The sequence below is a fragment of the Lutra lutra genome, chromosome 12 (genome assembly GCF_902655055.1).
Source record: "Lutra lutra chromosome 12, mLutLut1.2, whole genome shotgun sequence".
Lineage (NCBI taxonomy): Eukaryota > Metazoa > Chordata > Mammalia > Carnivora > Mustelidae > Lutra > Lutra lutra.
This window is the reverse complement of record NC_062289.1, coordinates 20,621,914-20,634,129: the sequence shown is the minus strand read 5'-3', so window position 1 is coordinate 20,634,129 and position 12,216 is coordinate 20,621,914. Positions and strand designations below refer to the sequence as shown.

Here is a 12,216-nt window from a genome sequence, read left to right as displayed (position 1 = left end):
TTGACATCCTTCCTTCTGGCAAAATCAGTTTTGCAGGATTTGTGATGTGACTAAAGGTGTTTCAGTGTAAATGTTAATGCAGCTTTTCATTGAAGAGTGAAGGTTTTCACCTGTAAATCTTGAAAGGACAAAGGAATCTGAAACAGTCTTCTTTTTCTGAGTAGGGCAAATGACCCAGGACGAAACCTTTCCAAGGTAATTGCTTGTAAAGGTGACTTAATTGTCACCCTGGAGGAAAGTATATACTTCTCGGAACATCTCCTAGGAAAGTACAGGAGAGGCTCTTCTCTGAGTCAGAATGGTGGGTGGCTCAGGGTTGGAGTCACTGTTATGAATGCAGTTTATTTTGTAGCTAAAATTTCTGGAGGTAGTTTCATCTTTCTGAGTTTATAAGCATCCTAGCTTGTTTTTAAAAACCTCCAAGAATATGTACAGAATTATCAGAATTTATAATGATGGAAGGCAGGAAGAAGTTAGGGTCGAATACACAAATATTAAAAAGGATAAGGTTGCTTAACCCATTCTTAACTCATTTACCTAGAATTCATCTGCTATTTCTGCAATAGATTTGCCTTCGTTTCTGTATTTTGCATCTGTTAATAATCAAGTTTATTTGCATTTTCTGAGTATAAAGCAAGTAATTATAAAAACAGGTGCCCTGAAGACAGCTGAGTGGTAGGTGGAAGCCAATCTGGCTTCCCGATTTTCTGTGTTTCTAGACTGTCAGAGAGGGAGCACAGCTAATCCCTGGAGTCAAGCCAGAGGAGGAGACTGACAACTTGAATCTCAAGGCCAATGACTCCTATTGTATAACATTCTGGTTTCCTCTGCAGTTGGTGGCCATATCCCAGGTGTCAATGGTAGGTCTCATTTCCTCAAAAGTGTGCAAGACAACCCTATCAATTTTGCATTCATGTCAAATCATGGGGACAAGTTTTGATAGGATATTCCAACCCTGTATTACTTTTGGAAGCCTCTGAGAACCTGCTCTCCTTGGTATGGGAAGGGATTCTCAGCCTCTAGGCGGAAACAGAATAATTTTCCCTCCTGGCCTTATATGGCATAATTTTAAGCATGCAGACACCCCAAACTCATTTTTGGTACAAATTATGACCCCTCTGACCCTTCATTATATACTACAACCATGTGACTTATCATTCAAGTATCATGCTACTTAGCTGTTATCTGTTTTCAACACTTTATATCCTCTTAACAAACTGAATTATATGCTTTTTAAGCAGAGGCATTATATATTATTATTATTATTTGTTATTTATTATTTATTATTTGTTTGTTGAGTGCCTACTATGAACCAGGTCCTCTGTTAGGGACTGGTGATAGAATCCTTGCTATCCTGGAATTCTGGATAGAACACCAAAAATACACAAATACATCTAGGGTATGTCAGATGGGATAATTCATGAAGAGCAGGGGCCCTGAGAGTGGTGAGGGAAGGAAACCCTGAGCATGTGTTCCTTAGGCAGAGACTCGAGCTTAATGGGTGAATGGGCCACACAGATGACAAATGCAGGAAAGAGCCCAGAAGGCAGAAGAATGGTAACTGGTAAATGGTAAGTGCCCTGGGGACTTGCATGAGACTGTGTTTGCCATGTTCAAGAAGAGCAAGGAGGTAAATATAGCTAGAAAAAAGAGAGGAGGGTAATAGGAGGTGACATCAGATACACAAGAGACAACCAGAGTGGATAGCATGAATAATCTTGTGGAACCGTGACCTATCTGCCCAGGGAGATGGGAAGCCATTAGCAGAGGTGGTGAGGGCAAGGGATCAAGAGTAGAAGCAGAGAGACTAGTTCCAAGACTGTCAAAATAATCCAGATGAGAGAGAGTAGTGATTAAAACCAGTAGGTGGAGGAGTAATTCTGACATAATTGATATGGTAAACATCCCTTGAGAGAATTTGTGCCAAGCAATGTGCCCGTATCTGGGCTCTTGACCATTTGTATCGCCTAAAACAGTGAACAGGTGTCATGTTAATTAAATAGATTGATATCCTTCATTTGAAGGTTTTTGAGCCTCGGCTAAATGTACATCTTTATGGCAGCTCATATTGGATCCAGACAGGAAGATCAACAGATATAGATCTTTAATATTCCTTTTCCTTTTCCTACCTCATTTCAGGACAAGGTTTGTAGTTATTTTTATTTCAAAATGTGATCAAGAAATCTACGATAACATAAAAGCCATTTTTTTCCTTTACCATTTGGACTTTACCGATAATGCTGGAATTGTGAGGTACAGATCATAGGTGACCCTGTATCTCATCACCCACAATCTAGACTTGTCACTTGTCTCCTTTTACTGAAGGCTGTATAGAAGGTCAGGACCAATGTCATCTGATAAAGAATAATATTTCAAAAGGAGTCATTGAAGCTGTTTATTCAGTCAGTCAGTTGACAAATACTTATTGAGAGATGGTCATGTGTTGCCCACCATGCTGGTGAGGACAGATACAGAATTGGAGATGCTGTCTCTTTGGGGCAGTAGCACCTGGACCATAGCTGTCTAGAAGCATGAGGCACAAGCCATGGGACATTTATGTGCAGAATGCTGTGGGAGCATAGAGAGGGGAGTATCTCACTGGATGTGAGAGGTTCAGAAGGTGTTGAAATATGAAATGAAGCTAGAAGGAGATTGGGCGGACGATGAAGTCCATTAGTAGTTTTGGTCTTTGAGAAGAGTGAAATTAGTAGCGGTTCTTCTAAAGAAAGAAATAGTCCCCAACTGGGGGAGAACTTGAAGGAAGATTACAGCATGGTTATTAGATGGCAAAAATAACCTTTAGTGAGGCCCCAGGTATTAGGTAAGAATCTTAATTGCCGATTGGATAAGATAAAAACCAGGAAGTTGACGTTGGTGTCTGGACAGCAGGAATGTTATTCGATATAGCTGTTGCTATTGGGAAGCTCTGTGGAAGGCCTGAGCCCTCAGTGACCTTGATAATTTTGAAAGACCTATTTTGAAGTATTTCCACGTGGGTCATACCTTAATCTTTGAAAATGTTCCTGAAACTTTGCAAGTCTTAAACATAAATTTATTTTATGTAGATCAGAGTCGCTTGTAGGTATAGAAATCTTACATTTGCTGCTCTTTACATGATTAACACTCTGTTTTGGAGGCATTCGAGCTTGTAGTGGAGACAGAGGACTGGAGAAATCAGACTGAGTGTAAACCTTCGCTGTATCACCTACCTGCTATCCTTGCTACATGAATTAGCCTTTGTTTTGGCATCTGAACAACTGAGAAGAGCAGTACCTTCATCCCGTGGTTACATAGAAGGTGAAATTAGTACATGTAAAACACTAGCAAAATGGGTGATGTGTACTAAGTGCTTACTGCATAATAGTTACTGTTATGCTCAATCCCCAATTCACTTTTTGTATGCCTGTCTTTCCACAATGATTTTACTCCAAGTAACTTATTCTCAATATTATTACATAAACCAACCTTTATCTAAGAATCCTGGCTTGGAGGACAGGAGGCAGATGGCTTCCTAATAGCAAAGAGACACAGTACAGAGATTTTAGTGTTTCCCTGTAAATAAAATAAAATCAGTCTCTCCTTGAGCTGTCCACTTCTCAGATCTCCATGAAACTGAGAAATGTGCATCTGCTTCATATTCCCCTGTAACATTCCATCAGACTAGCCAAGACAAAATTTCCATGTTTGGGTTTGGCTCTCCCAGCCAGCTGTCTATTTCATAGACCCCCTTCCCCCAATCTCAATTCCTCTATAGGCTTATGCTACTTCTGAGTTGTCTTCTAGTTTTACTTCTAAAAGACAGACTGCATCCTGTAGGTTCATTTTTCTTTCCAATACCAATGACCAAGGTTGGCTAGTCCAATATCTCACAGTCTTTGTATTACCTACAAATTTGTAATTTGTATTACAAAAAATACAAGTTAATATAATAGGGGTTGCTAATAATCATGGCTTCTTTCTCCCAGGTGATGTGGTTAAAAGCAGCAAAAGCCTTTGAATCCATAGATGGGAGTTTTAGTTTTAAATGTAAAGAAAATAAAAACCTTATCAAAATGGATAAATCCCTGCCATTTTGCCATGAACATGAATTATGAATTGCCAGTAATAGCTTATGGTGTCTTATTGAAAACCACAGTGGATGATTCAGTCTAAAGAATGTGGGAGGATTTTAAAACAAAAGTGAATGATAGTTCTTGCTGTTTCTGTTTTGTATGTCTGTGTGTGTATGTGTGGGTGTCTGCATACACCAGTGTATGAGTTCATTTAAATTCTTTTTGCTTCCCACACCTTGCCTACCAAATAATTATGACATTCCAAAATATTCATGGATTTCATAGTTAATGCTAGTTATTAGATTGTGAAATTAGAATTTCCAGCTCAAGTATTTTATATTCTCTTTATTAAGACTTTCTCAGTGGTTGACCCTATCCTATTTAAAGTTCCAATATATTACATCCACAAAATCATCTCAGTTCTCATAAGGATTAACATATTTTCTGTGAGGATGGCTCCGAAGGGTAAGTCTTTTGAGTAGAAAAGTCAGAATAACCGTTGTGGGAATTCAGTGAGCTGGATTCTCCCAGAATTTTGTGGCAGTTCTCACATCTGTGCTTTGACACACTTTGGGATTCACAATGTGGAATGGCACAATTTCACGTTAGTAAAATGCAAAATTTCCCAAACACGTAGACTTATGTAAGCAGAATCAAGGCTCTCCCTAAAATAATGTGATTCTTTTGAGTGGGAGGGAAAGGGGCTGTAGGTATAGACTTTTTGTATATGGTTTAAAAGAGATGTTCCCAAATTCTAGCATGCCTCTGAATCCTCTGGGGAGACTAGTCAAATTCAGATTCCTGGGCCCTACTTTCAAGGAATGTGGTGTCATAGGTCTGGGTTGAGGCACAAATCTGGATCTTTAACCAGCAACCCAGGGGACTCTGACACAGGTGGGTAGAGATCACATTTTCACAAACAGTGGCTGGACATCACCAACGGCAGCCAGTCTCCAACAGAGCTCATGCCTTCCTTCCAGCTTGAATGCCTTGTCCTAGCTTCCAGTCTAACACTCACTGGTACGTTCTCAGTCCCTAGTTTTGGCTCACAAATCCTGACTTCCTGACTCCCCTGACAGGTGCTGACAGCTGCCAGTTCCTGATAGGAGTCACCCTCCTCCTCAAATGCACTAACAGAGATTGTAAAGGGCTTCTGTAAATTACAGTTCACATCTACCTACAAATAATAGCACAAAAAAAACCTGAAGAACAAATTTTTTTAACTTCCAAAAAGAACATATTAATATTTTTAAAAAGCCACTAAATAGGTGAGATAAGGGAGTCCAAAAAAACTAAAATTATGAGTGACTGTTCTGGATGTGCAGAAAGATGACAGGAAAGGAAGAAAAGAACAAGATTTTACTAAGTATTCGTAGCATTCCCCAACAACACCACAAACAATACTTTTTTTCCTGCAAGCTATCACAATGTTGGCTATATTTTTACAATCAACTAATACTTATTAATTATGCCCTTTGCTTTGAGCTTTTAAAAAATATCTACTGTTTTAAAATACCTACTGACAAGCTTCTTAAAGATACTTACTATTCTTGAATCCCTAATCATTGATTTGAGATTTTACATTAATTAGTGTCGTGCTTTCAACAACATGGTGCTTGAGCTAGAAAGACAAACGACTCATGCTGCATTTATGTACAACGGAAGTTCCATTTTTCCTTAGTAGCCATTATTTCAAGTATATCTCTGACCGTTCATACCTGTCAAGGGAACTACTTCCTTAAGTTTTTTACTAGAAATTGATGATCCCTTTCAGGATCTTAATCATGATTCAACTCTGAAATATTATAAGACAAACATTCTATTCCATTCAGATATGAGAAGATAGGAACTCTCTCTCAAAGTTCCAGGACGGTTTGTTTCATTTGTTTGAGTAGAGAAGTGAAGGATAATATCACACATTTTACTTAGATTTTTCAGGTTTAACATTTTCAAATGGTTCTGAACCATCAGGTGGAGATAGAACCTTCCTTTCCCTTCCTCGTTTCTTCCTTTCTTTCAGTTGTCATTGAGAGAGCAACTATTCATGGTCAGGCAATATGGTTAAGACCAAAGGAACAAAGATGAACGCAAAACTGTCCTTGACAGCTCTCCTGGAGGTCATAGTCTGGTTGAAGAGGGAGAGAAAGAACACAGTAAGTACTATACAAGGCAATAAGGACTGTGAAAGCAGTATACACCGAGTACCACAGAGGTATTCATAATTCACAGTGTTTCTTTGAGTGCCAGATTCTGTCTAGCTACTGACAGAGGACAGTGGCTGAATTCAAGGAGCTTACATTGTAGACTAAGAGGAGAAGGAGGATTAACTTTAATGATAGAGAATTGCATAGAATATTATAAAATAACTAATTAAATTATTAATTAATTAAATTAATTATTATTAAATAAATATTATTAGAAGACGAGCTTGGGAGCCAATGGGGACAAGATACAGTTTCTTGGAAGAGGATGTAACATAGGTGCGAGTCTTTCGTGTTAGGTCGGAGTTAGCCAAACAAAAGGTAGAGGGCTAAAGGCAATGGTGACAAAGCACGTTGGAGGGGACTGCAAATGATTTATCATTTCTGGAGAACTGAGTCCTAGACAGAGGCTGTTAGAAGCTGTGAGCAGCAGGGGAGACAGGTGCCTGTCCACAGAAAGATTCAAGGCCAGCTGAAGACACAGGACTTCATTCATCCTGGGGAGACACTGTCAGTTAAGGGAGCAGTAGAACAGTATAAAACTTACATTTTATCTTCTGGCTGTTTTATGGCTGATGCATCTGAGAAAGACAATACCAGCAGCTTTGCGCATCGCAGTAATACTGTTTGGGAGAGAAAAGAGCCTTAGCTAGGGCTGAGAGGGGAGTGTTGAAGAGGATGGTAGGAGAAATACAGAGGAGATGAGATTAGTAACATTTAGTGATGGATTGATATGAGAAGTAGTGATAAAGGGAAAAATCAAGAATGATGCCCTGAGTTCTGGCTTAGTTAACTAGATGGGTGGTTATGACACTAACTCAGAATTTTGGGGAAGAAATAGGCATGAAGAGGAAGATGATCAACTTGGTTTTGGACACCTTGTTTTTGAGGTGCCTGGATCATTCTGGAGGAGCACCACAGGTGATGAGATATTTGAAGGTGAAAGGAATCTAGGCAAGAGATACAGGTTTGGGACTTATAAGATGACAGGGGCAGTTGAAAAAAAAATCTAAGTTCAGATTTTGAGCATAGTGAATTCAGGAATCCACTGAAATGGGGAAAGCAAGTCCAAAAATTCAGAAGATATTGAAACCAGCAGCAAATGTGTGGTTTATATTTTCTCTAATCACGTGAAATATGATTAACAAGATGGTTAAGTCTACCCAAATGCAGAAGGGAAGATATAAAAGATGAAAGGAAATTAACAAAGCACAGAATAAAGAAAATCCATAAAAACCGAGCATTACATCTATCAGGTTTATGAGAAGGCACCTGGGGAAGAGTCACAGCAATTAGAGAAAATGCTGAGCTGGGAAGATCCTTCCTGAAGTTAACAGTTCTGGGGCTTTGAAGTAAGAGTTCCTACTAGTCAGGGGTTTTTAGTTGTCTTCAGTGGCCCCATCTGGCTCACATTCTAGGACCTAAATTGTGCGGTGAGGATGAGGACATGGTTCTTCTAGTCGAAGAAGTTCTTGTTGCTTGCAAGCATTGACTTAGCACTTCATAACACACCATTATAAATTTTTCTGTGTTCAATTCACATGTAAATTGAGGCTGGGAGCATAGTGTGTGGTTGGCCCACTTCTGAATAATTCTGTAAACTTAAGCCATGAACCTGTCTTCATTCAGGCTTCATGGGAACTCTCAGCACTGGCAGCCCGCTGGAATCATCTGGGGAACTTTCATGAAGCAAGACACGCTGACCCACTCTCTCAGAGATGGTGATTCACTTGTGGTGGGCTAGCGCCCAGGCATTCATGTGGTGCCTCTAATGTGCAGACAACATTGGGAATCCCTGCTGGCAACCTGCTTTGCCGGATCAGTCGTGGGGGAAGAAACCCATTGTCTATGTACAAATAAATCACGTATATGAACCTATAATCACATTGTTTAAGTGGCTGTTGAGGAATGAACTAGCAAAAAGTTCTAAAAAGGATCATGGAGGGCGCCTGGGTGGCTCAGTGTGTTAAAGCCTCTGCCTTCAGCTTAGGTCATGATCCCAGGGTCCTGGGATCGAGCCCCGCATTGGGCTCTCTGCTCCTCGGAGAGCCTGCTTCCTCCTCTCTCTCTGCCTGCCTCTCTGCCTACTTGTGATCTCTGTCTGCCACATAAATAAATAAAATCTTAAAAAAAAAAAGGGATCATGGAATAGGTTTGGTTTTGTTTGTTGTCTTTAACGTTAAAAAGTACCTATTTTAGGGTGGGGAACTGACTCAGGCATAGAAATCGAGACATCTATGTTCCTTCAAGCAGCCAGATGTCTCTGAAAGCCTTCCTGTCAGAGCAGGAGAGAGAGGCCTGCTGTAACAGACATTTTACTCACCCCACCCACAAGGATGGAACAGCTACGACAGATGTATAGTTATAATTACTTATCTTGCAATTTTTGTGCTCTTCTCCTGTTTTCGAAACTATCCACTCGCCTCTCCACTTTCTCTGTATATCTGTGTATCTCCATACAGGCAACACATTCCAAGACTCTTATTCTGATCTGTAGGCTTGGTTACTTGATGTCCTTTGGCTTTGGGCATTTTAATTCCTCTGGCAACTGTTTCTTCCTCTGTACCCAAGTTGGTTGTGAACATTGAAGGAGGTAATACGTCTGAAATGCTTAGCACAGTACTAGACAGATTGTCAGCTCCAGAAGAAAACGGGTAAAGTCACGCAGCAGTTCTGTACATTATTTGTTAAATATTTTTATTGTTTATTTATTTGTCATATCCTCCCCTAGGTTTTTCTCTAAAACAAACATTTCTGTAGGCTTTCACAGGTGTCTTCATCCTTCTAAGTGTGTTGGCATTTACCTTCTTTGGATCTAAGGAGAGCCCAAGAAAACAGGATGGACTGCATGGGATCACCACTCAGCAGTGGTGTTATTGTGCAGATGCCTGGTCTGACCCCACATCCCCCATCTTTATGTACATTCCGTGTGAGTTCCTGCTAGGAAAAGCCAATAATAGCAAATGCCTCTATTCCAGCAGAGCCATCAGAGTTCCTTAAGCCAAATGAATTTGTAAACAAGTAATCTAGATGTCAATGGGTAATGGTCATAGAAAGATATTATACAAGGGGACACTGAATATTACAGGGAAAACAAATAACAGTGTCACTACAACCTGTTCTGTGTCCAGAGCCCTGCATGAAATCAAAAACAGTGAACTCACAGAGACCTCAATCCATTAATAGCGACTTTATTTCCTTGGCCATTTCAAGACAGATTTAGTAGTATTGCCTATCTGCATTTCTTTTGTTTCTTATGAAAGTGAAAACATCTCCCACTGAGGAGTAAGAATGATAACTGAGTAGTGTTATCAATCTATTGACAAAAGTGTGAGATGATAATTGGTCTGCTGACTAATTAATTAACATGACCTCTACCATACAAAATTCAACAAGAACGATCAAGAAGTTACCAACCTCTGGTGACATATTTTTTTTAAGTAACAGAAGTACAACATGAAAGTACCATTTTATTTTTCCTTGCAATCATTGACACGGTTACTTCCTTTTCTTTATGTCTACTGTCTGGTCCTCTTTCAGCTGGAACTTTTTTCTTTCCATTCCACAGTGCTCCTAACTGATTAGGTCTCAAAGCTATTTCAGTGACTCTACATCGTATAGTCATTCAGAACACCAAATGCTTGTTCAGTTTTTCCAGACTCTAAAATGTTAGGGTTTTTTTTTTTTTTTTTTAAATTAGTATGGGAACCAAGCACTCTCTTATTTGGAACTACATGTTCAATGTGACAAGTAAGGGAATGCTATGGCTTTTCACTCCAGAACTGTGTTGTTGGACAGACACCTCCTCTGCCGCCTTCCAGGCTGAGTGTATTTATGAGTCCAGACAAGGGCGAGCTCTAGGCCACCCTGCGATGGAAATGTGTCCAGTTTACCTTAGCGCTTTGCCAGATACTCATTTTAAATGAACGGATGAAGAAGGAAGGTGAAGATACGGGAATGAATTACCAAGGTCAGTTGAGAAACTTCCTTTTGCTTAAAAGAGGATGAATTTCCTGTTCCATCACCTTAATTTTCAGAAATTTCTTTATTTCTGTTTCATACTTCGTACCAGTAAAAAATTACTGGGGTCATCTTCATTTAGATCGTTCAACCAGATCCATCCGATAAGGCCCGCTATCGGTAGGGGCTTCCAATAGGGTGGTTTCTGCAGTGGGCGCTAGGGGTCAGGATAGAGCCAGGAATCCGATGGGCATAGGGCCATTAAGCTCCTAGGCTAGCTTAAGGGGAACCCATACCCAGCAGTCCTGGTCTCAGAGCAGGAACAGGCAAAATCTCAGTTAAGAGCTATCCACAAAAATCAACACGTGAAGCATGAGCAGAGTAAGAAAGCAGGCCTATCACAAGTATTCAAAGGACACCAGAGTCAGAACAAAACAGAGATCCTGGGATCCCATGGAAACCCGAGCTAGTATCAGGGTAAGTTGGAAGCAAAATCAGCAGATAAAATCAGAACTTCCTGGGGACAGCAGAGGAGGTGTTTCTGTGGAACATCTGAGTGGGTTCTAACCACTGCAACTTGTCTCTTGGTTATTAATTAAAGGACTATTTCCTTATGTAATATTTGCAGTTAGTCATACCTTTTGGCCATAAGCTTTTTCATCTTAATTTGAAAGGAAGTAATGGATAGTATAATAATAAAAAAGATAGTATGAAATTCAATCCACCCTTTCCTGAGAAAGCTGTGAATTTTATACTTTTATCAATTTCTGTATCTTTTCGTGTGTATGCCCACTAAAAACTGAATATGAACCTATTGTATAAAGGTAGCAGGGAAATGTAATCTATTTCTGAGGTAGAGTGTTTTGATGACATAGAAATGGAAAAGGGTTACATATTTATTTTTCTTTGTAAATATTTAAGAACAAGATAGTGGTAGTTGAAATCACCCTTGTAATAAAGGAAAATAATAGGTTTTATGTGTCCTGAAACTTATAATTCTGGGGGAAGCCTCTTTCATTTGATTATAAATTAATTAATTATGAACACGAAATTAGATATGGAAGCAAATAATTATCTGAAATGACAAAAAAACCACAAGAAATGTTGTCTTCTAAAATCTGAAAAATACAAGAAACAAACAGAAAATCTAGAAATATTTTTATTAATAAATTGACACGTCTATAATACCTTGTTCTTCTATGAGGTTTTTTTTAGCTTTATGTTCTTTATATGATAAAAATCTGTAAGATCATTTTTTATGGAAGGAATAGAAAGATAATTTGGTCTCTATTAGCATAATTGATCAGAATCTGCGTGTGTGCACAGGCTGGCATATATACACACATGTATGTAACTGGTTATGTCAAAAGAATTTTTTTTTAGCTTCACACCTTTTTTTTGATAGCGTGATACAAATTTATAGAATTGTAAACAAATTTGGTAAACCTCTCCTAGGTTTCCTTATCTATACTTTTTAAGGTATTTTAGGTTTTCTTGTGCAGTCAAATCTGAAGTGCTGTTTAAATTGATTTTGGGGGTGCTTGGGTGGCTCAGCTGGTTAAGTGTCTGCCTTCTGCTCAGGTCATGATCCTGGGATCCTGAGAACAAGTGCATGGGGCTCTCTGCTCAGAGGGGAGCCTGCTTCTCCCTCTGCCTGCTGCTCCCCCTGCTTGTGCTCTCTCTCTCTCTCTCTCTCTGTCAAATAAGTAAATCTAAAAAAAAAAAAATTGGTGATATTCATTTACCAGTTTGTCATTGATGTCCTTGTTGTAATGAGTTTTGTGAGTTCTGAGTTTTGTGTTATACTTGTTGCCATCCATATTTTGTGTGAAATCTGAAAAAGAAATTTAAATCTTTTTCCAGGGTTGATGGATTTGTACCTCTTCATTATTAATTAAATTATCCAACTATGAAGAGCATTGATTCATTACATCTCTCTAAAAGGTATTTCTTCTCAATAAATTGTTGCTTTTGGCAGAAAATTTTTTTAATCTGATGTTTTG

The 12,216-nt window shown here is 39.1% G+C and overlaps 1 protein-coding gene across 4 annotated transcripts in view; it reads left to right on the top strand.

Annotated features, from left to right (window-relative positions):
- The window catches only part of RAB27B (RAB27B, member RAS oncogene family), a 155,659-nt gene that overhangs the window by 18,014 nt on the left and 125,429 nt on the right, over window positions 1–12,216 (top strand). For 2 of the 4 annotated variants that reach the window (XM_047697920.1, XM_047697921.1), the window contains one exon: window positions 12,077–12,157. The exons of the other annotated variants lie outside the window; for them this stretch is intronic. In XM_047697920.1, the coding sequence (XP_047553876.1) occupies window positions 12,123–12,157 (35 nt within the window). In that variant the 5' untranslated portion in view covers window positions 12,077–12,122. The remainder of the gene's footprint in view (window positions 1–12,076; window positions 12,158–12,216) is intronic. 4 annotated transcript variants of the gene reach the window in all.